The 23,222-nt window shown below is 37.9% G+C and overlaps 1 protein-coding gene across 14 annotated transcripts; it reads right to left on the bottom strand.

The window, feature by feature from the left end:
• Window positions 1–218: 218 nt before the first annotated feature.
• Window positions 219–18,262, bottom strand: LOC136235194 (uncharacterized). 14 transcript variants are annotated; one of them, XM_066024811.1, is made up of 14 exons: window positions 18,031–18,262; window positions 17,866–17,951; window positions 16,973–17,067; window positions 15,828–15,944; window positions 15,494–15,743; window positions 14,540–14,799; window positions 14,350–14,468; window positions 14,119–14,219; window positions 13,827–13,934; window positions 1,927–2,128; window positions 1,685–1,849; window positions 1,216–1,611; window positions 794–1,144; window positions 219–661 (listed from the first exon to the last, which is right to left on the bottom strand). In XM_066024811.1, the coding sequence occupies exons 9-14, from the start codon at window positions 13,880–13,882 to the stop codon at window positions 323–325; spliced, it is 1,509 nt and encodes a 502-aa protein (XP_065880883.1). In that variant the 5' UTR covers window positions 13,883–13,934; window positions 14,119–14,219; window positions 14,350–14,468; window positions 14,540–14,799; window positions 15,494–15,743; window positions 15,828–15,944; window positions 16,973–17,067; window positions 17,866–17,951; window positions 18,031–18,262; the 3' UTR covers window positions 219–322. The 14 variants fall into 14 exon arrangements, 10 of the variants coding, with proteins under 10 accessions (XP_065880883.1, XP_065880855.1, XP_065880832.1 ...); XM_066024783.1 differs by having other exon boundaries at window positions 14,350–14,799; XM_066024760.1 differs by having other exon boundaries at window positions 14,119–14,468.
• Window positions 18,263–23,222: the final 4,960 nt, after the last annotated feature.

The raw sequence follows: 23,222 nt of genomic DNA, 5'->3' as shown, positions 1-23,222 counted from the left end.
GGAGAGGAGAAAAATCGCCGGGATCCAAAAACCGAAAGGCGGATCCTGGTAACAATAGTTATAACTTGAGCAGTTACAAAAACAATGTATAAGAGGCTAAGTATTTCTGTTGTTTGTAAATAAATAAAGGCATGAATATATTTGACGAGAATGATTGGAATCATCACAATCTACTGAATGTATGGTAATATGAATAATGAGTTATACATTTCCTATCTTACTGTTCACAAAAAAAACCTACCTACTATCCACCCCACTCCCTATACATCAGCTATACATTGGGGTAACTCTAATGAAAACTACAAAGCAATACATAATAAGCCTAATATGGAGGGCAGTCCCAGTAGGCCTCAAACCCCCTCAAATGCGATGCCTGCTCCGCAGATAAGGTCTCCTCGGTAACTCGGAGCCTCTCCTCAGCAACTCGTGCTCTCTCCTCGGCAGCGAGGCGTCCTGTGGTCTCAACATGCACCCTCTCCTCGGCAGCGAGGCGTCCAATCGTCTCATCACGCGCCCTCTCCTTAACGACAAGACGTCTAGCAGTCTCCCTCCGTATCACCTCCGACCAGTGGTCGTTCCGCTCTTGGTACACCTGGCCAACCCTGGCATCGGCCTCCCGCACCGACTCACTCCGTCTCCGCTCATGGGCGTGAAGATCGCTCTAAAAAAGGAAAAAAAAGAAGAAAAACAGATGTGAAAAAAAAAGAGAAAAAACGAATCAGCATAGGCAAGAACAGAAATCATACATACATGCATGCATTCCACTACACTAAAATAAAGTAAGGATACATACCAGGTGATCGGCACAGCGCAAGCTGAGGCAGTCTCGGAGGTAACCAGATAGTCCCACATAATCTGTACAAGTCTCTCTCGTAGTCTGCGAAGCGTCGGGAGGGTCAAATGGCACCCTCGATGTGAAGAGGGGAGGAGCCATCTCGACACCCGCATAGGCTGCCCCGGACTCATCATAACAAACGGTGGCGAAATCTCTCCCGTAGTCTAGAACGGGCACACCGAAAGAGGACCTCTCCGATCGGGCAGCACTGGAGGACTCGCCGACATAGTAGGGTGGCTCGCCCGCAGATGTCTGAGCTCGAGTGCCGTCAAAGAAGTCCGACAGATGAGCGCTCCTCCAGGATCCCTCCTGCAAATAAAAACACAATAAATACCGCTAACCATCTCATGAATAAAAGGTAAAAAAGAGGAATCACTTACCGGGACCTCCTCCTGACCAAAGACTGCCGCGACAGCCTCCCTCGAAAATACGTCTGCTACCGGATCCACCTCCATCGCTACCGCCGGGGCATCCCTCGCGCTCAACAGAGTTGATAGGTAGGGATCACGGCCCCCGGTATGAACCCACACCTCTCTACCGACAAACCGACGGGTCAAGTCCTGACGGATGACCGACAGGGGCATGGTCCGCACCACGAACATGGAAATGAGAATCTTGCCCGGTGTCCAGTGTGCGTCACTAACCCCGGTGATGCCTCGGTCCCCCAAATACCATGCCCGCATGCAGGGGCCGGTGAGCACGCACTGCTGCTCCTGGATCACAGATACATACATGTAATCGGGACCGAAGTCGAGGTCGTCCCACCTGAACTTAATCTAAAAAAAAAAAACACAAAGAGAAAGTCAGAACGGTTCAAACAAGAATCTAGCACGACTAGACGACATCTACCTGTCCCAGGGTCCGCGAGTCAATCCAATCTAGGAGCCGCGCCACCGTCCGTCTCCTCTCGGTGCCTAGGTCAAAATCTCTCCATCGGGTCATGAGAGGGAGCCTCGGTACTCGTGGCCGAGGCCGAGACTGGCTAGGAAGATTCCGCCTCTCATACGCCCAGACCTGCGGTAAAAACAAAGATTATAAGTGTGGAAAGCGCGAAGAAGATAAAATGGGCGAGTCAAGGACGCGTCACGTACCAGCAGGGCAAAGGTGTAACCACTGAAGTCCTTGCGCTTCCGGCAAGTCAGATCCAAAAATTTATATAGAAAGGCTAGACCTGCCCCCGCCCAATCATAGGAAGCCGCCGTATCCAAATCACTGAGTGCCTGAATAAGACCAGCGTGTACCTTTCCGCCCTTGGTGCGGAAAATCGTCTCGCTCAGAGTATACACTAAGAAACTACGAACTGCCAAGTCAGTATCGTCTGTCTCGCAAAAATCCCGGCGACTCAAAAGGTTCGCAGTAGAAATAAACTTCGCCGGAGTAGATCTGGCGCCTGGACAAACTCCCGGCCCAATCAAAGCAGCAAGCCTAGCGAGGTCAACCCGCGGTCGCATCAGGTCAAAATGAAAGGGAACTGGAGTGCTGCTACCCCGCAGCCCCGTCAACAAAGAGAAATCTCTGGGCGAGATGGTCATCTCCCCAAAGGAAAGATGGAAGGTGTGGGTCGAGTCAACCCACCGCTCGCATAAGGCACGTAGGCCAAAACGATCACACACCCCGTTGGTGCGGGGCAGCGCTGAAATAAAGGGCTCGAAGCCCAACTCGCGCACACGGACTCTCGCCGCGGCGCCTAGCCTAGCATACCACGAATGAATCTCGGCCGTAGTCCCGGAAATCTCGATGAACTAGAAAGAACAAGACAGGAAAATTTAAATACGATTCCTAAAGCGTACGATTGATGAAAACGCGTTAAGACTAGGTATTCTTTCATTATCTAACCTAGAGACATCTGGTCAATTAGGGCCAACTTTCTATAAAAGTCTCTCCTTTAGGGTCGCTCATGTAAGGTTTAGTTAATTCTTTAATCCACTCTCGTCCGCATTGACAAGGAGCATAGGTTAAGTTTACTATTCACGTGCATTAGTTAAGTTTTCACTATTCACATTTTTTACTATTCACGTGCACTATTCACGTTTTTAGTTAAGTTTTCACTATTCACGTGCATTAGTTACGTTTTCACGTTTTTTACTATTCACATTCACGTTTTTTACTATTCACGTGCACTATTCACGTTTTTACTATTCACGCGCATTAGTTAAGTTTTACTATTCACATGCATTAGTTAAGTTTTCACTATTCACGTGCATTAGTTAAGTTGTCACTATTCACGTTTTTACTATTCACGTGCACTATTCACGTTTTTACTATTCACGTTATTTTTACTGTTAGCATGCAGGAATTCGCAGGGTTACTACTCACATGTATATAACGCGCGTTCGTACACAGAAACAAACAAGTGTTACTTGTAAGTGAAGAAATTCATGTTTTCTAGCTAAAGTCCTCTAAGGCAATCTAAAAGTTAGCATGCAAATCATGTTCGGATAGGAATACTAAAGCCTAGAATTTGAATCAAACAAAAGTGAGAAAATCACTTACCTCGTTGCAGCGTGTCCGGCTCAGATGCGTCGTAGGGTCGTGGAAAGGGTCCACTCTATCTAGGTTCACGTAAACCTCATCCATGCCTCTCGTGCCATCGCATTCATCCAAATCCATCCCGAGGATAATCCAAATCAAAGTCTAGAGAGAGAAAGAAGAGAGAGAAGGCGTGGGGTTGAAATGAAACCCCACCACCTTATATAGGAAGAGGGAATGGCATTCCCGTAAATACCGAAAAGGTACGATTTGACATAAAGGTAAAAAGTAAATAATTATTTACCAGGTGCACAGACCTCCGATTTGCAGTCCGTTTCAGCCTGCATTTCTCCCAGACAGCAACCAATACTGTCAAGATATGAACTCCAGACAACAGCCAATTTTTACAGAACAGTGACACCAGTCAAAATACAGACAACAGTCAATAGAAAAATAATCATTAGTCTATATCATTCCAGACCAAAACACGTTCCTATTAAACCTCCGAGACACTAGCTCCAGACAATGGTGTTTTAAAAGAATTCAGAATCGTTAGAAAGAACTTTTCTGCCCTTGAGCCATCTTACCTACGGTTCACAACCGAGGTAGCTTTTTAGCCATCTTACCTACGGTTCGCGACCGAGGTAGCTCTTTAGCCATCTTACCTACGGTTCACGACCGAGGTAGCTTTTTAGCCATCTTACCTACAGTTCACGACCGAGGTAGCTCTTTAGCCATCTTACCTACGGTTCACGACCGAGGTAGCTTTTTAGCCATCTTACCTACGGTTCACGACCGAGGTAGCTTTTTAGCCATCTTACCTACGGTTCACGACCGAGGTAGCTTTTTAGCCATCTTACCTACGGTTCGCGACCGAGGTAGCTCTTTAGCCATCTTACCTACGGTTCACGACCGAGGTAGCTCTTTAGCCATCTTACCTACGGTTCACGACCGAGGTAGCTTTTTAGCCATCTTACCTACGGTCCACGACCGAGGTTGCTTTTGAGCCATTCTTACCCATAGTCAACGTACGCTAGATTCCGAGAGAAAAACATCCAACGACGGCCGATTCAGAGGCAAGGCTGGAAAGAATCGACAAACAACACCGGAGCGCACAACGCGAAGGTCAGGTATTCTCCCTCCTACTCTTTACGTGTCTTTTACTTTTTATATGTTTTACATTGCATGTGTGCGTTAGCAAAAAAAACGTTTTCAAAACACACACATCACTGTCAAAATAGCAAAGTAGGGGCAACTATAGACACCGAGTCGGAGGACCTGTGACAAAAACCTGAAAACAAGACGGTTGAAGCGATTGATTCCGGAAGTTTTGAAAAACAAAAAATATATAAAGAATGATAAGTACATAATAAGGAAGAAAGAGTTATGACGGGTCGCTGTTGCCAATGGGGTGGCTCGCGAATGCTTAGCGGCATGGTGCGAGCGCTTAGCGGCATCCGATGCGCGGTAGACGATAGTCAGACGCCCACTCGACGGCGCGGGACGCGCGCTCGACGTTCGTCGGATGCACGCATCCAACCACAAGTGACGCGTGCTCGACGTCCGAGCGATGCACGGGCCCGGTGGCGCGGAGCGCGCACTCGTCGGCCACGGGACGTGTGCGCCCGGCAGCGCGGAACGCGCGTTCGACGGCCGCGACGCGTGGGCGCCCGACAGCACGGAACGCACGCTCGACGGCCGCAAGGCGTGCGCGTCCGACGGCGCGAGACGCGCCCCGGCGGCCGTTGGGCGAGCGCCCACCGATGTCGGGCGAACGCCCAACGGCGGTTGGGCACTCGCCCAACGCTGTTGGGCGATCGCCCAACAATGTTGGGCGATAGCCCAACGTGAGGTTGGGCGGCCGCCCAACATGCCTTGGGCGGCCGCCCAACCCCCTTGGGCGACGCCCGATTCTTTTCGGGCGTCGCCCATTCCGCCGGGGATCCGTTTGCCTATAAAAGGCACGGATCCCCATGCATTGAAAAAAAGGAGATTTTTTGGAGCTTTCTCACTCTAAACATTTTTAGAGAGAGAGTCAATTTTTTGGAGAAAGTATTTTTTTTCCCAAAAAAAATCCAAATTTTCCAAAGTTAAATTTTTACTAAAAAACACAAAAAACCGGAAAATCACGACTCATGGAATCAATCGGCTTCGACTGTCAGATACCGAATTTAAGGTATTATCCGAGAACTAGACTCTTTTATTTTATTTAATTTATTTCCTTCTTCTATTTATTTTTATGTTATAGTTTTTATTTATTTAGTTATTCATTTATTTTATCACGTTTTATTTAATTTAGCATATTTATTTAATTTTTGTCTCGTGTTGAATAAAATTTGGTTTTGTTTTAAAATAAAAAACCTCGTTTTGATATCGCAATACGAACCGTGATCCGATAAAAAGGTAGTTCGGGTATTAAAGACGTTGTAATTATAAGTTGTAATTTAAAGAATTTCCAAATAACGTTTTAAAATAAAAACGTCGTTTTAGGAACGTCCGTTATTGACTATGATCCATTTTTGGTAGTTCGGAAATCCAAAACGATTGAATTAGATTTAATTTAAAGCTTTTGAATAAATCTGGAAATAATTGGAGTGCTGCTGTAATTTGCCATTTCTGTCACTAATTGCTGTTTACCGACGGATTTTCTGTCGGTAAATCTGCTGGAATGTAAAAAATACTGTTTTAGTCCCTCTTTCTCAACTTTTAAGTTTTTGATCCTTGGTATGCATATATATAGTTATGTAATATATACTTTTAAACTATTTTTTAGATATTTGGTACCTATAGTTATTTAGAACGTCTATATATTATTTTTCATTAATTTGATCTATTATAAGTATATGTATATATATATTTCTTTTTTCATTCATTTGAGTTATATTGGATTTTATTTTAAATGTTATTTACTTGAGCATTTTGGAGATAATTAGTAAATATTAGTGGATAAATATATATTATTTTTGACATTTAAAATTACATTAGTTATGTATATATATAGTTTTGGGATATTTGGGCTATATTAGTTATTATTAAATAAAACTATTTTGGTGACAAATGTTATTTTCTTATCTAGGAATTTTATTTACTATTTTCACATGTTTAAAGTATAAATGTATTATATTTAATATTTTCATATATGTATTATATAGTCTCTTTTCATTAACTTTTATTTCATATTTTCTTTTTGGATTAAAATGTATATATATATGCTTATATTATTTTCTTTATTCTTTTGGGCCATTTAGGGGTCCATGTTTCAAATGGGCTTTATTTGGGAGTGAATTTTGGTCTAAATATGTTTATTATTGTAATTATGACAAGTAAAGAGTCCATTGAGTGAAAAGGGGAAAATAAATCACAAAAAGAGTTTTCAATTTAATTATTTAAACTAATGGATTTTTTAGAGGTTCCTAATGTAAATAAATAGTGTTTTCTTGACATTTCAAATCGTTTCTTAAAACACCACGTTTTGAAACCTTAGTACGTTCCAACGATGGATTAAGCGAACCTTGTAATTAAAATCGTTTTCATTGTGAATAATAGAGTTTTTGAATCATTTTCTTAAATGATTTATATAAAATAAATTGACTTGTATGTTTAACCAAGTTTTCTTATCAAAGGCTTTTATCCCAACATTTTCAACGCCCGAGTCGTTCCAACGGCGATTCGAGTGAACATCATTAAACGGGGTTTTGAAACGTACCTAAATCGTTCCAACGGCGATTAAGGTTCGAACCATGTAGATAAACTCGTTTTGGGGAAGTGAATTAGTATAGAATTAGTATGTGACACGAAGCATAAATCACGTTACAAATAAATCAATTCTTCCTTCTCCCTCTCTCTTTCCTATGTATATTGAACTGATGTAAATGGGTGATTCTTTACTAAAGTGGCTTTTCAATAATATATGCTCAAAACGGTTTCCAAAACGAGAAAGAAAAGGTTTCAAATGAATTTTAAACTTAAAGAAGTATACGATTAGTCCGTTATCGCCTAACATGCTGAGTAGGAGGCCGGTGGTTCATAACCGGGCGATGTCGGGGTGCCTAGTAGCCTTTCTCCGGAAAGGAGCTAGCATTCTTAGCTCGTACCTAAGTTTCCCGAACCCACACCGGTCTCTCGCAAGGGATCGGTGTTCATTTTCCCATTCGTGGGTGGCGACTCTTCCATATCTCCGAGCTCCGGTCCTGCCGAGCAGCTTGATTCCACGATTGGTTGCTTTCGGCGCCAATCACCGCTTACGTCGCCATGAGGTGTCCACCCCCCGGTCCACCCGGGAGATTAGGCCGCGGCACCTCGTCTAACAACTGCCTTAATCAACAAACTCCCAGACTTATCCAAGCGATATGGGGCGCCTTTTCCTATCTTTAGTCACGATGAAGGTAGGCGTTATTGGAATCACCGTTACAAATTCTTCACCGGAATGTTGTATATGGATGAATTTCTTAATAGCCAATTAGGCATTTCTGATGACATGAGCCGCTATATGGAGCGCCTAGGGTGGATAAAATTTGCCCAAATGCAATTTCCAATAATAGGCGACTGGATACTCGAGTTCTTCTGTACCGTGCGTTTTACTAATAAACGACGAGTACGTCTCAGTTTTCGTCGAGAAGGCAAAATCTTCACTTTCGGCTATCCTGAGTTGCATGCTTGGTTTGGTTTTCCCCCGAGGGATACAATCAAACATCATCCTGGACGAGACATGACATCCTCAGACATTTGGAGAATGCTCACTGGATTCTGGCGATTCAATTCAAAACTCGCCTATAATCACTCTTTTTGCTCCAACTCCATGCTGTATTTACACAAATTTCTGTGTCACGGTTTATTCGGGCGCACATTCAGTAGTGTGGTCCGTGACACAGATTTGTATGTTCTTGGAGATATATTCCAGGGAAATGCAGTGGATTCTTCCAAAATTCTGATGGAAGGTCTTGTCGCCACTTCTCGATCCAAAGATAAGAAGATTGGGTTCGGCAATATAATCTGTGGAATAATTCTCGGTTCAAAGGGTACTATTGATATCCCCTGGAGTGACGATGAATTCTTCCCGACAATTGACTATGAATTTCTCGAGCATGAAGGACTTGTGAAACGTGTCTTTCGAGCAGGGCCTCAATTTTTGTCTGCACCAGAACGTGAAACTTTCGTGCAGTTTCAAATTGATCGTATTAAGGCCAGAAATATCCCGTTTGATAGGGATAAATATGTAGAATAGTTTATGTTTTTCATTTTATTTTTTGTATATATTTTGTTTTGTATTAATTATTAGTTTGTTTTCATTACTTGTACATATGCTAAAATAATAAAGATCTTATTTCATTCAATTCTTAATTTTTATCCATTTGATCCATTATCTATACTTAGCATATTTCATATGAGTAATTTCTAATTTTTCTTACTCAAATTAAGATAAAAAGGATTCACTTGAACTAATATGGTTTTCTATTTTTCCACACGTATATCTACATTTTATTTATAACTCAATTTCTTTTTAATGCATTAGGTTTTCATTTAATCAATTCAATTCATGTATTAAATATGTTTTACCATGCACTTATTATGCATTTAATATGGTTCTCTTAACTTATATGCATAAATGAACATTTAAGTTTCATTAATTCTTCATAATCAATTTATTATACTTTAATTAAATTTATTAAGTTTCAACCTTTGGTTTTCTTTGGAATTAATGACATTTATTTAAGTTTTAAGTGCAGGAACACTAAATATTAAGTCCAGGAACCATTTCCTCAACAAAATTGCACAAACCATGTCACAAGGCACCAAAATAGGCCATTTTTACCAATTCTCTACCGAGAATTAAATTCTCGGTATGAGCAGCAACTTTGGTAGAATTTCAGGGCGAAAATTGCCTGAACATCGCGTGCTGCGGCCGCGGCTTTGCCATTCGCGGTCGCGACACGCGTATAAATTGCCCTTTTCAATCCGATTTTGCCACCAAATTTTGCCTATTCCTATTCCTATTCTACCTATTCATCTACTTATACAACTCTATATAAACCTACCTCTTACACAAACCTCACATCACCTCTATTTTTACCCAATCCCTTACTCTAAACTCTTCCCCAAAAATCTACTTTTACTCTTCCCAATTTATTCACTCCAATTTCTATCCTCTTTTCTCTTTCAATCACTTCCAATTCCAAACCCCAACCTCATCTTCAAGCTTTACTTTATCTCTCAAATTCTTCTTCTTCTTCTTCTTCTTCTTCTTCTTCTCACACCCTAAAAACACAAAACACCATCACCATGGTTAGAACTAAGCGTGTTGGTAACAAGCCCGCTGTTACGGAAGCTAATCGCCTTCGGGTTCAATGCAGAGCTTATTTTGACATCTATTCGGAGGAAGAAGCCGCTCGTTTCAAACATTTTTCTCAAGCCGACCGCCAATTTGTGGATATGCACTTCTTAGACTTCCATTCGGTAAGAGCATTAAATTTCTCTACTCGAATTGATGCCTTTATTGAAGCTTTGGGTTGGCAAGAATTCGTTAATATGCGTTTCCCGCGTATTAATGAATATGTAGTGGAATTTTTGGTCACTTTAACCATGAACAAGAAGAAAACTTCAATTTCTTTTAGGAATAATGGTATCCCTTACACCATTGACTATGAAGCAATGGGCAATATGTTTGGTTTCCCTACTTCTGATTTTTATGATAAGCCTAAGGATTTTGATAATGATGCGGTTTGGCAAACTCTTTCGGACCAAGACTATTTTAATTCGAAAAACACTTCAAGCAAGTTGATTAAGGACAATTGTGTGTTCTTCTTTCATAAGTATTTGAGTTTCTCCTTGTTTGGTTGTGTTGAGAGTTCTAAGGTTCAGGTTCGGGATTTGTATGTTTTGGATAGTTTGCTTAAAGGCTTGAGGATTGATAGCATTGGTATTTTGTTCGATAATTTGTTCCGTGCTTCGAGGGCTACTACCATTCAGATCCCTCTTTGTACTTTTATCACCGCTATTGTGTTGGGAGCATGGGGTGAGTTGGTCGATTATGACATGTCCACCTACCGTGGGTATGTTCCGCTTTTGGACATCTCGGCTCTTGAGCGAGCTCATTTATTGCTTCCACAAGGACCTCCCGTCTTTATTTCATATGCTACCCGAATTGCCCATCTTCGTGGCACTATGGGTGGTGGCGCTTCAAGTTCTCAATTTGCAAGTACCGTAGGCGGCGGAGAGGCGGAAGGCGAGGAGGATGAACCACCGGCTCAAGCACAACCCCAAGCACCTCAAGCGGCGGATGATCCGGTAGATTTGCGGAGGATTTTGAACCAAATCAATTCCAACAATCGTCAAATGAATTTAAGAATTGATGATTTGGTTGAAAACAATATGGTGATGAATGACAACCTCAATCTTTTGAGGCGTGAACATCGATCAACTCGGCATCGGATGCTTTCCTTTTTCCGACGCCGCAATGTGGAGACGTCACCTACACCTCCCGATTCCCCACCTCAAGCTTAGGTTGTTTTCTTTAATTTTATTATATTGTTATAATTTGGTACAATTTTCATTTTCATATGTTTGGTACAATTTTCCATTTTTAATTTTATGTTGAATGTTTCATTTGCACCATTCCTATCTTTATTTCGTATGCTTAAATTTTTGTGCTTTTATTCTTGATATCTCGCTTTTGCACCAATGAGGACATTGTCCAATTTAAGTGTGGGAGGAGATGTACATCATTTTCATTTTTCTAGCACAAATAACAAATGCAACGAATCATTTATAACAAATGCAACGTATTTTGCAACATAAACTTGTTTAAAACGCTATTTTTATTAACTTCACATTTGCATATATTTTTAAAAATTAATCATAAGTTAATATGATTATTTTTAGGTTATCATTATCGTTAGAAATTATATTTCTATACGGGTAATATTTTTCAAAAATTTTCACGAATCTCCGATACGATTTTAAGTAAAAATTGTCTTGAGTGAATGTATTTTAAATAAAAAATTCTTTATTCAATCTCTATTTTTATATCATGAAATCATGATACAATAAATCTTATTTTAATTTTCAATTAGGTTTATAGGCATTAAATTGAACTAACAATTTTAGCTCGGTTTGATTTCGTCTTACATTAACACCAATTGAAGTTTTTAAGGAAACTTTAGCCATAATACATGTTGAATTTTAAAGTCAATATAGGATGAATGTGCTATCTTTCTTTTTCCCAAATTACAATTTTATAATTCATATTAATCAATCAATTAGTTGAATTCTTAACTTTTGGCCACGATTGAGACCAACCTTATCACAATCGATGTATGAAAGGAAAGAATAATTAAGTACCGTTTACTTTTGGCCACGGTTGCGACCACCCTTATCACAATCGAGGTATGAAAGGAACGTTCAATATATATATATATATATATATATATATATATAAATTAAGCGTGTTTAAGTTTAAAGTAACGATTGTGTCCACCCATGGCATGGTCGGTACCTCTTAAGCAAACACAAAGCAATAAAATATGTATAAAGTTACGATCAAGACCACCCTTATCTCGGGCGTAACTAAGCAAATAAATTAGTCCCAAGTACTTATTTAAAATAATATATCTCATATATTAGTTTAGGTTTGGGAAAGGAAATTTTGTGCTTTGAAATGCCTTGAGACGAAAGACTCAATAACATGCGTGCTTACATTGTCCCGAATGCTTCAATTCCAAATTGGAAATACAAGACGAGTGATATATCGTATATTGTACTAAGTTAGTTTGATATTTTGCGTATAAATTTGCCATGCGAAGTTAGTCTTTTCGGCTTAACTAATTTAAAAGGTAATACAGAGATATATGTTTTATTTTCATAAAGAGATTAGTTAGAGAATAAATTCAGTGAAATTTTGCTCGGGACTAGCAAAAGATTAAGTGTGGAGATTTGTTAAGCCCAAAATATACCTAAAATATCATCAATAATTACATCAATATTGCTACGAATTTATGATATTTATAACCATTTAGAAAGCTTCTACTCTCGAATATGTTTCTTTCATGCAAGGTACATAAATATTTGGTAAAGTCCAAATAGGAGTAAAAAGAGCTCAAAAATAGAAGAAAAACCCTACAAAAGTAGTCGAAGACGACGAAAATTAATAACGCCAAGTCGAGGACACGAACGAGAGCGAAGAAGTGAAAAATGCTCTGTGCCGCGACCGCGGCCCCCACTATTCACGGTCGCGACACGCGTCCCTCAGCCTCTCCTTCCCTTCGTCTGAAGTACAATTGATGCTCCCCCATTCTCGGTAGAGAATTTAATATTCTCGGTACGAGCAGGAGATTTTAGAGGCCTAGTTACACACTTTCGTTTTCGACGAAACGCGATCGTTCGGGTGGATAAAGACGTCCTTTCGTAGCGGACACGATCCTTCACAACGGACACGACACTTCAATCAAGACTCTTCAACATCTATAAATAAAGAGTTGATGGAGAGTTGAAATATAGTGTGTTATACGTGTAGAAGAAAGAGATTAGTGTAGAATTTATGAGGAAATTCCGAATCAAATGATTCAGAAGTTAGATTTCAATTCTGATCAAAAGCAATATGATGTACACACATTGTTTACAAAATAATAACAAATTCAGTAGCGTTTAGACATTGTTCCAGTTTAGTTTACATTTTGGTAGTGGACCGACCCAGTCTCTATTACGAAGATTCAACGAGAAGATTGAGTAGAGGATTCGCCCCTGAGCCTGACAAACTCTAACGAAACCCAAGGAAAGGATTGACAACCCGTTCACTTACATGCCGTCGAAGAATTCAATGCTCCATGTTCTCTGTAAACTTGTATCAATTTATATTTCATCTAATAAAGTCCGTTCTATTCGATAGATTTTTATGCAGCACTTATGGTAACCAATCCACTAAAGTGACTGCTGGTGTTTTCATTAAAACGTAGTTTAATTCAAAATCTTTACAAGGAAACTTTGTTGAACACTTAGGAAAATTATTATCTCGGTAGAGTTTTAATTTGGTTAAGGGCAATTATCCCGGATAAGGGTTTTGTCGCGTTCAAAGCCCTATTAATTAGAGGTTCCGTCATTTATTTCATCTTTATAATTCATACAAAGTTTAAAGTTGTTTTCTTTGCTTAATGCAAACAAATATACTTGTTTACTTTTCTAAAGTACTAAAACGTTCCTGTTTTGCAAATTTATTCTTAAATCAGATATTTTCTAACATCTTCATACTCTAATCTAACTCTTATTCTAGCAATTTCTAAACCAAAACCGATTAAACGATTTTCCAATATTATAAACCTTAAAAAGTAAATTTAACCGATTGTAAATAAGTTTTGTTAAAAAAATTCCCTGTGGGATCGATATCTTTTATTACTACAAGCGTATACCATGCACTTGCGGAAATCGCTCAACAATGGAACAAAGTGATTGAGAGAGAGATCCAGCCAGTCAAAAAGCCGCAGTTATGATTTAGGATGCTAGGAAATTAACATACTGAACTTCATATATTTACCTGTAACAGATCAACATTAGTAGACAGCAACGTGGAAAATCATCTACGGAAGACATGTTAGACTTTATACTTCAGGGATGCTTCAGGGTTAATTGATTTAATTAACACCTGCACAGCAGAAGACAATATTTCAGACTTTAAACCCTTGACCACATATACTACACAGAAGGAAATTGAAAAGTTTTAAAGGTTACATAGCTATTCGATAATGACCAAATAATATCAACAACAAGACTTATGATCTGTTTCTTAAGTTAGAAAGATTACAGGTCCAAGAAACTTATCTAACTACCTTTTGATAATAAGCTGGCCCATTCAGAAGTTTTGATAGTATGCAATCCTTGAAATCATCCACTCCATTTGCTTCCTTTGCCAAAGCTTGGAAATAAAATCCTAATTTAACATTGAGTCGTGTTGTTATTCATAAAACGTGTGAATAAAATGCAAGTGATTTATACTACAAAGCAATAACATAGAAAGAAAGAAAATAAGCAAACTTGGTAGTCAGGGCAAGAACATATACCACGAATCTGATGCCTTATAGTCTTAGGTTTATAGTAACAATTGACAACTATTGGCCTACCATTTGATTCGAAAAGGTACTCTGCCAAACATTTGGCTTGCAAAGAACAGCCACGTACCCTACATTCTATCAATTCACCATCAAAATTATCAATTGCAAAATTTAAAAGAAAGAAAGAAAGAGAACTAACAGCTTCTATGCGTAGGGTCAGAAGAGTATTCAAGTTCTTCCATTTCATAGTCATCGAGTAGCTATGTTCTTCTCTGCTTTCACACTCAATGATAAATTCTTCCACTCTTCATATTCTTCTTCTTCCTCCTCTTCATCTTCTTCGATTTCTTGTTCGCTAATCCAAAGTTGCTGCTGCTTATTTGAAAAAGATAAGTTGGGTTTGTCATCTCCGGCACTTTTGGGTAGAAATTGAAATTGGCTGCTTCTTTTTTTATGCTTCTGATATATATTTGCCAAAGTCATGAGAATGAATATCAGCTATGAAAGCAACAATGGCAGAAGCATGAAATTAAAAAAAAATGGAGATGCTTTAGTCGTAGTATACCAATTCTGTTTCGAGAACTGTGGTATACAGTTATGTCATTTTTAATATTGGGTATAATAATTATCTATTATTTATCTAATCAAAAGAACAGGGTTACCAACAAAACTCATATATCACAGTTATGGAAACAGAACTGGTACCCGTTCTGTTTCCATAGCTATGGTATAAACATAACTGTATACAAGTTATTTTGGTAGCCCTTAGGACTTCAAAACAAGGATATATAACTAAAATTTTGGACTTCAAAACAAGGTTATATAAATACCCCTTACAAAGAATGGAGAAAAGGAATATACTAAATAGGCAAAAAAATAAAACATAGAGAAGTAAGTCCAGATACAATTTCAGTTAATTTAACTAATGCAGTTAGGCTGGCATATTAGAAAGGCCTTACTATATTGTCTTTATCTAAGAGATAAAGGTAACATGGCTTTCATGTGCTTCGCTTAATAATTCAGGGTTCATTTTCTACGTTTGAATTTTCTCTTTTCCTTCCATTACCAATCAAAATCTCCATATAATAATTCCTCCTTTTCAAACACAGCCTTTTGCATTTGCATATAATAACTATGAAAAGTAAACTCTCACAATTTTTATGGAATGAAGGTTCCGTCTAAGATGCTTGGTTTAGTTGTGCTTCTAATCAGGTTTCCGTCCATGATTCATAAAACATTCTGTTTACTCGTGTTAAGCTTCTTAGGCCTACTGATACTCTTGCACTTGGCCATGCTTATTGCCTTGTTACATCTCAAGGTCAGATCAATTTCTCTTCATCCTTCTTCTCACTTCCTGCATATCTTCCCTCTCTCACTTTCTGATTTTCTCTATCTCTTCTTGACTGTAGAAGTTATCAAGGTTTTAAGAGACAAGAAACACGCGAAAATAAGAGAGAGAGAGAGAAAGCATAGACCAATTAGTTGACCTCTATCTTTGGAAAGATTGCTGATGAGTTCTTGGACACCATCCTTGCCTAACATATCGTTCAAGTAGATAGCAGCAGCGACTTACTTCCTTAGGTGTAACTTTGCCATCATAATCCCTGCCAACAATGAACATAAATTAATATAAGTTTGCAGATCTAGTTGCATGAAGAAAGGGGCTACAAGGGTGTATTAACCCCTGAACTTATAGTCAAATAAAACCTGATGACATAACATATAAAAATTTGCACATAATAGGCATGGCCGCTTTGCATCAGTGACCTTTCAATAACAAGATCTGCCAGAAGTTGACTAAAATAATCAAATTGTATATCAACATAAATTCAGTCATAGTTTATGTGCATTACTTATCAACCAAGCTCCAATCTTGTAAACCAGGAACCTAATAATTTCAACATTTAGTGCCACTGGAAATAGCTGTTCATGAATCATGACACCAAGAGCAATACACGGAAGCATACATATATGCACATGCTAAAAATTATCAATTTCAAACTGACTCAGCAAACAAAAAATGACAAGGTTATGCCTGAAAGAGAGAATTTTGTAGGTCACAACTTGATGCAAAAGGTTTCAAATTTCTTATTTAACTAAATTAAGGTTATATTGACATAATGAAATCGTCACCTGTTTGGCTCACACTAATGCAACAAGATAAAAACAAAAATGTCTAACATAGACCAAAACAATCTTGAAAACTCATCACAGTTTATTCTATTAAATTAAGAGAACAGTTAATGAGGATATCATGATTCCAAGAACAAGAATAAAAACAGTAATAACCTTGATTATCTCTTCCTGCATCTCAAGGTACCCCATTTTCCTCCTTTCAAAAATAAAATCTTCTGGTGGTAAAGATGTAACACCACCAGTATCTACAGACAGTACTTTTGGCTTTGCAATTTGAGGGTGAGTCTATATTTAATGTCACCATAGAGGTAACTGACACTGATTATATTCAACACGTTTGTACTTTGCCAAGTATTCAACAAGTTCAATGCAAGAAACTTTGAAAAGCAAAATGAGTTCAAAAGGAATCCATAGGAACAATTTCAAAGCTCATATTAGTATCAGCTTCAGTATTAAGTGCACTCCCATTACATGATCATCTAGGATGATAGCATACCTTATTACGAGAGGCACAAATTTTAACTCTCTTTGCCCTGTTAGCAAACTTCAATGTATTATGCGTTTCCTCCATACTACTAGATGCAGAAATAACTGTAGATATAAGCCGTATAACAAACTAAGAGAAGGAATCCATATATTAATGTCACTGCAAGACATTTGCTCCATCCTCTAGTTAGAAACCAGACGAAAGCAAAAAAACAATAAGAAAATAGATACATGAGCAATTCCCACTGGATTTTATAGAAAACATAATCTATACGATAGTCTAGCATCAACACATTCTGCGCATTTCATGTGTTATACATAATTTGGTTATAAAATTCAGAGTATATGCATGGTCAACTAATGAAAGCAAGAAATTTGAAGAATTTTAAATTAATATTTTCTTTTAACTCCTTGAAGTTGTTAACTCTGCTTATTAGCTCAGCCTTAGGGAGGAAAGCCTGTAATCCTTGCTAAATCCAACTCCCAAAATGTGCTTTTGACACTATGCAAAAACATGAACACAAACCTCAATCCTTGTAAGGAGTCTCCCAGTATTCCACTTTATGCATAACACCATGTAAAAAGCCAAAAACGATTTAAGCACTCATTTTCAATTTTGAAAAACTAAGTCCAATCTGACTGCTGAAACCTAAAACACTATTCCACCTCTTCCATGTACTTACAAACTTAGGAAGAGAAAACAAGAAGAAAACCCTAAAATTAAAGCAGCTAAGACAAATAATGGGCACGAATTAAGAGGGGAAACCTCATTTTTCAACTAATAAACACCAAACAAACATTAAATCGAATCTAATCAAAATAAAAGTTCAAATGTATCCAGAATCAATAAGCAAAATAGCTCAAGAATAAGAAAGAAAAAGAAGAGACTTTTAAAGTTTTTACAAATTGGATATGTGATTCGGTTCTGGAGACTCCATGTGGATCTGTTTTTGCTTGGACTTAACATTCCGTGACTTCCTTCTCTTAACCTGCAATCAATAGAACAGATTCGCAGAAAACACAAACATACATGGAGAACGATTACAAAAATGGAAGAAAGAAAGAAACCTTAGCAGTGAGACCGAACTGAGGCAGGAGGTGAGCGACCAAGAGAGGAGAATGACGTTCATGGAGAGCGGCCAAGAGAGGAAATTGACGTTCATGGAGAGTGGCGAAGAGAGGAGAAAACATCAGTCATTGTGTTTGACGGAAGAAGAATAGCAGTCATCGGATTAGGGTAATGACCCTTAATTTGGGGGGAACAAAAAGAAAAGAGGGAGAGAACCAAAAGTTTGGGAAGGAAATGAAAATTGATGGGAGGAAATTTAGGGCATTGAAAACAAAAGAAATTAATAAGCGATTAACTTGTTATTATTATAATTAATAAGTATTTAATTTTTTTGTTAGAATTTATAAGGGGTTTTAATGTAGATATTAAAATAGAAAATAAAGGGGTTTTAATTTAGAATGAATTAATAAGGGTTTTTTTTTGGTAAAAGTAAATAAAAGAAAGTTTTTGCTTATTATTAAATAATAATAGAATTTGTGCTTATTAAAAGTATTTTTTATAAGTGAATTTTAAACCCTTATTAAATTTTCCTTACTAATACTCCTTTTTCTTGTAGTGTATACCGCAATTCCGCTGCGCTACAGTTGATTAACTGGCAATAATCCCTAACAGATACGACACATGACATTATCCTATTTTCTTACTGTCATTTTACTCTTGTTACGATGCATCTTATTTATTACTACCGTCACCTTTAATGTCATCACATGACATACTAATAATTAAAACCGTCAAGTTGACGTGTGGGAAATTGGCATATTGAATTTGCGATGACAGTTCGTATAATAATTTCTGCCGTTATAGCTTGTTTTAGATGGCATAGGTCTTAATCAATCATGTTAAAGGATTTATTTTCAGATGACAAATTCGTTTATTTTAATGTCTTTTTTATTGTTGTTTAGATGACATTTTTTAAAATTAAAATGTCACTTTTTGCCTTCTTCTTTGTATGAATTTCTGGTTTTTACCTGAATAATGAAACATACTCAAATATGAACATGAAATTCTGTATATCAATGGTTTTAATTTTATTAGAGACCAATACTCATAATCTGTTTACATTTGTACACATACATTTCTGAATTAAAACTAAAAAAAATAACCAATACATATCCAATTTCTGAAACAAATCGATCTTGATATATCTCCATATCTTGGAGTCATTATTAGGCCTATAATCCCAAAGTCTTGATATATGCAAATCCCAATGGAGGTCATTAATACACTAGCATCATTACACATAACCCTAAACGCACTAATTAAAGACCTTTCCCCTTTCACGACCTTTCACTTAGCCACCACTATTATATCACTATAAATAATAAGCATCACAATCGTTCAGTGTCCATACATTCAACCCAAAAAACTTACATTGTACAATGGATCACCTTGCGCTTGTTCAACAACAGATAATTGCTGAGATGGAGAAACTGTACATTGAGAGCCAAGGGTGGCTTCTGGCCATCGATGGTATGTCAATCCATATGTTGTTCTTCAACTCTTCCTGGTTTCTTCTGTCTACTTGTAATGATTCTTCTTATCTTGGATGATAACAGGTCCTCTGGATGATAACTTCTTCAAATGGTTGATCAGAATAAAAGGCCCACAATACACCCCATATGAAAGGGGTGTATTTGAAATCAGAATCAGCTACCCTTCAGATTTCCCAAACAGACCTCCAACAGTAATATTAACTTATCTCATTAAGATATATGAACCTACATGACATTGTATACACATACACTAATAAATGTCTTTTCTTATTCTCAGTTTCGCTTCCGGAATAAGATCTATCATCTTCACGTGGCTCCTCAGGGGATGATTCATCTTCCCTGTCTCCTTACTCACCCTCCCTTTCTCACTGCCACAGTATAAATATGCCACCATTTATCTATTTCATTTGATAAACACTTAATCATGTTTGTGATCTAATTATTCTATGCATTTTGTAACTACTATGGCACATATATGATCTACTACTACAACCCCACATTGAGGCGCCATTTCCTAGGCAAGAAGCAGTTGCTGAGCAATACCTCAGCAACATGGAAGAGTATGATGTGCTCGCCTGAAGATGGACTGAGGAGTATGCAATGTGGATATAAGGGGCTCCAAATTTCCTAAACTATCTTGACTAAGAGAAAGGAGATTTCAAATTTGAAGGAGAATCGAAAGGCAATGTGAGCTCCAAATGTGGTTCTCCTTCAAATTCCAAATTTCCTTTACTATCAGATAGTAAAGGAGCTTTGGAACTTCAATTATAACCGAAAGGCAACACTCATCCCCCCTTTGTAATATAACGTAGAGCTTGCTATTCAGTTTGTATGTATATGTATATTCAAGTTATATCAAAAGACATCTTATCATTTGTAAGGCATATCAGAACATGCAAGTAGCCTAAATTGACCCTTTTACAATGTTCCTCCCACTTGGATTGTACTCGTTGAACAATGAACTTGGTAATGAGGCTTATGATGCTATCACCACAAGGGACTCTCTTTGTGCTGAATGCATCATAAACCTATCACCATGCTGAATGCTTTTTTTGTACGTTAACAAGCCAAGTGAAAAGGAACATTATAAGAGTATTCCCATATCACAATGAACATTCATATAGTTAGACCATGCCTAATCAGCTACATGCCCAATGAACATTCATACACATACTCAATCAGTTTAGCTTCCTAAACAGAACATAAAATAAGCCAACATGCTTCATACACATACACATACACAATCAGTTCTAGCAGTATATCTCGTAGGTATAAGAGTATTCCCATGAGTTCTAGCTTCCTAAATAGTTCTATCTAACCAATCAGTTCATGCCAATCATTTCATAGCAATATAACTCATATACCAATCACTTCATGCATGGTTAAGGTATTCAAACCAATAAGTTAATAGCAATGCACATACATAACCCTTTATAATATACTTGCCACTTGAATTGTACTCATTGAAAAGTGAGCACGGTGATGAAGTTTGCGATGCTCTAACAACAAGTTCATAACTTATGCTGATAGCATCGAAAACCCATCACCATTCTGAATGGTTTCAATCAGATAACAAGCCAAGTGGAAGGTATACTGTAAACATATCTCAACAGCATAACTCATGTTCAAATAAAAATGAATCAGGTAAGTTCATAATTTTTTTAGCTTTAGACTATAACTAATCACCTACATGCCCAATGAACATTCATACACAAACTCAATCAACTCTAGCTTCCTAAACAGAACATAAAACAAGCCAACATGCTTCATACACACACACAATCAGTTCTAGCAGTATAACTCATAGGTATAAGATTATTGCCCATCACAATGAACATTCAAAGCTTAAGAGTATGCCTAATCAGTCACATGCTCAATGATTATTTATACACAAACTCAATGAATTCTAGCTTCTTAAACAGTTCTATCTAACCAATAAATTTATACCAATCATTTCATAGCAATATAACTCACATACCAATCATTTAAGGCATGGTTAAGGTATTCAACCAATCAATTGATAGTAATGCACATACATAACCCTTTACAATATACTTGCGACTTGGATTGTACTCGTTGAAAAGTGAGCATGGTGATGAAGTTTGTGATTCTCTAACCACAAGTGCATAACTTATGTTGATAGCATCGAAAACCCATCACCATTCTGGATGGTTTCAATCAGATAACAAGCCAAGTGAAAGATATACAGTAAACCTATTTCAGCATCACCCACAACATCATACATATACTCCATGAGTTCTAGTTTCCTAAACAGAACATCAAACATAAACATGCTTCATACACATACTCAATCAGTTCTAGCTTCCTAAACAGAACATCAAACATAAACAAGCCAAGTGAAAGATATATTGTAAACCTATCTCAGCAGCAACACCTACAACAACATCATACATAATATATACTCAATAAGTTAAAGAAATCTTCCCATATGCTAAACGCATGAACTGATTGAGAATCTCTTCAGTCAGCCTTCCCATGTAGCATTCTTATTATCCCTGCAAATATTATGTTCAAATAAAAAGGAATCACAACATCTTCAACATCAGGCACTGTATTGCCATAGGTTAAAAAAGATAAAGGCCCAAGCTTTTCAACAGTGAATCTAACAATGAATACAATAAAATAACCAAATCTAAGCGAGAGATCTAACCCTTTCAATGATAGATCCTTATTCCAGCTGCTGAAATTGACATACACAAAAGTAAATCGGATGAGGAAAAGATAGAGTAAGGAACAATGAAACTCTAATACATCCAGGAACGAAGAAAAGATGGCGTACCAGTATCGTGTTTCGAGCTCACTGATTGCATGTAGAAATCAACCATGAAGATAGATAGGGATGAGAGGGATGAAGATTGCGTAACCTAAAATGGGGTTTTGGATGAGAGAAAGGGTTTATATATGAGCTAAAATTTCAGTCAAACGATCGAGCGCCTAAATTTGGTATAGGGCCGCGTAAGTGAAATTTTATTTGCCGTTTTTTTTGTTTTCCTCATACAATGACAGTCATTTATTACAGGTGTCATCTGATGAGCAAGTGAAATTTAACAAAAACGCACATTTTCTTTGGATGACAGGATTCTGTCGTCGGAAGGCCACATGTGAATCGAGCGTTTTTTTAATTACGCCTTCAAATGACATAATTTTAAAATACTGTCATAAAAAAATTCAGACGACACGAAAATAAATATCTGTCATGTATCTTATGTCATGTGAAAGGGAAAATGACATAGTGTAACCCAGGGAGTATTTGAGGATATGGGCATCAAAAGAGAAGAATTGGTCGAAGGTATGCGACCTTTAACGGGAATCAGTGGCCACACGATCCCTTGGTGGGAAACATCTATTTGTAAGTGGAGATTGTGATTCAAGACCAATGTGGGGGGAGTAAAGTAGAATTCTTTATAGTAAAAATGTTGCATTCCTGTATGACGTGATTATAGGAAGACTACCCCTATCCGAATCGGCAGGAACATTGTCCATCAGGTATTTAGCCTAACGAATACCCACAAACAAGGGTATGATGGTAGCCCGGGGCAGCTAGTGACGGGCCTAATGGATCCATCAGACCCCATTGAGATAAAGCAAATCGTACCTAATTTACACACATCCTTGCTTTTCTATTTGCTTTATCTTTTTTGGAAAGATGCTAACTTAGGTGATTATTGGAAAATGTA

Source organism: Euphorbia lathyris, chromosome 1 (assembly GCF_963576675.1).
Source record: "Euphorbia lathyris chromosome 1, ddEupLath1.1, whole genome shotgun sequence".
Classification (NCBI taxonomy): domain Eukaryota; kingdom Viridiplantae; phylum Streptophyta; class Magnoliopsida; order Malpighiales; family Euphorbiaceae; genus Euphorbia; species Euphorbia lathyris.
The sequence above is the reverse complement of the archived record's forward strand: the minus strand, read 5'-3'. Positions and strand labels throughout refer to the sequence as shown.

Bases quoted from the DNA above. Each gene is read 5' to 3' on its own strand.
- LOC136235194 (XM_066024767.1), bottom strand. From the start codon at position 13,882: ATGTCTTCCGTAGATGATTTTCCACGTTGCTGTCTACTAATGTTGATC. The intron at 2,129-13,826 runs GTAAATATATGA...GGCAGTTCGTAG, and splicing joins CTAATGTTGATCTGTTACAG to TTTCTTAGTGTATACTCTGA. The intron at 662-793 runs GTATGTATCCTT...TTCCTTTTTTAG, and splicing joins TGCGCTGTGCCGATCACCTG to AGCGATCTTCACGCCCATGA.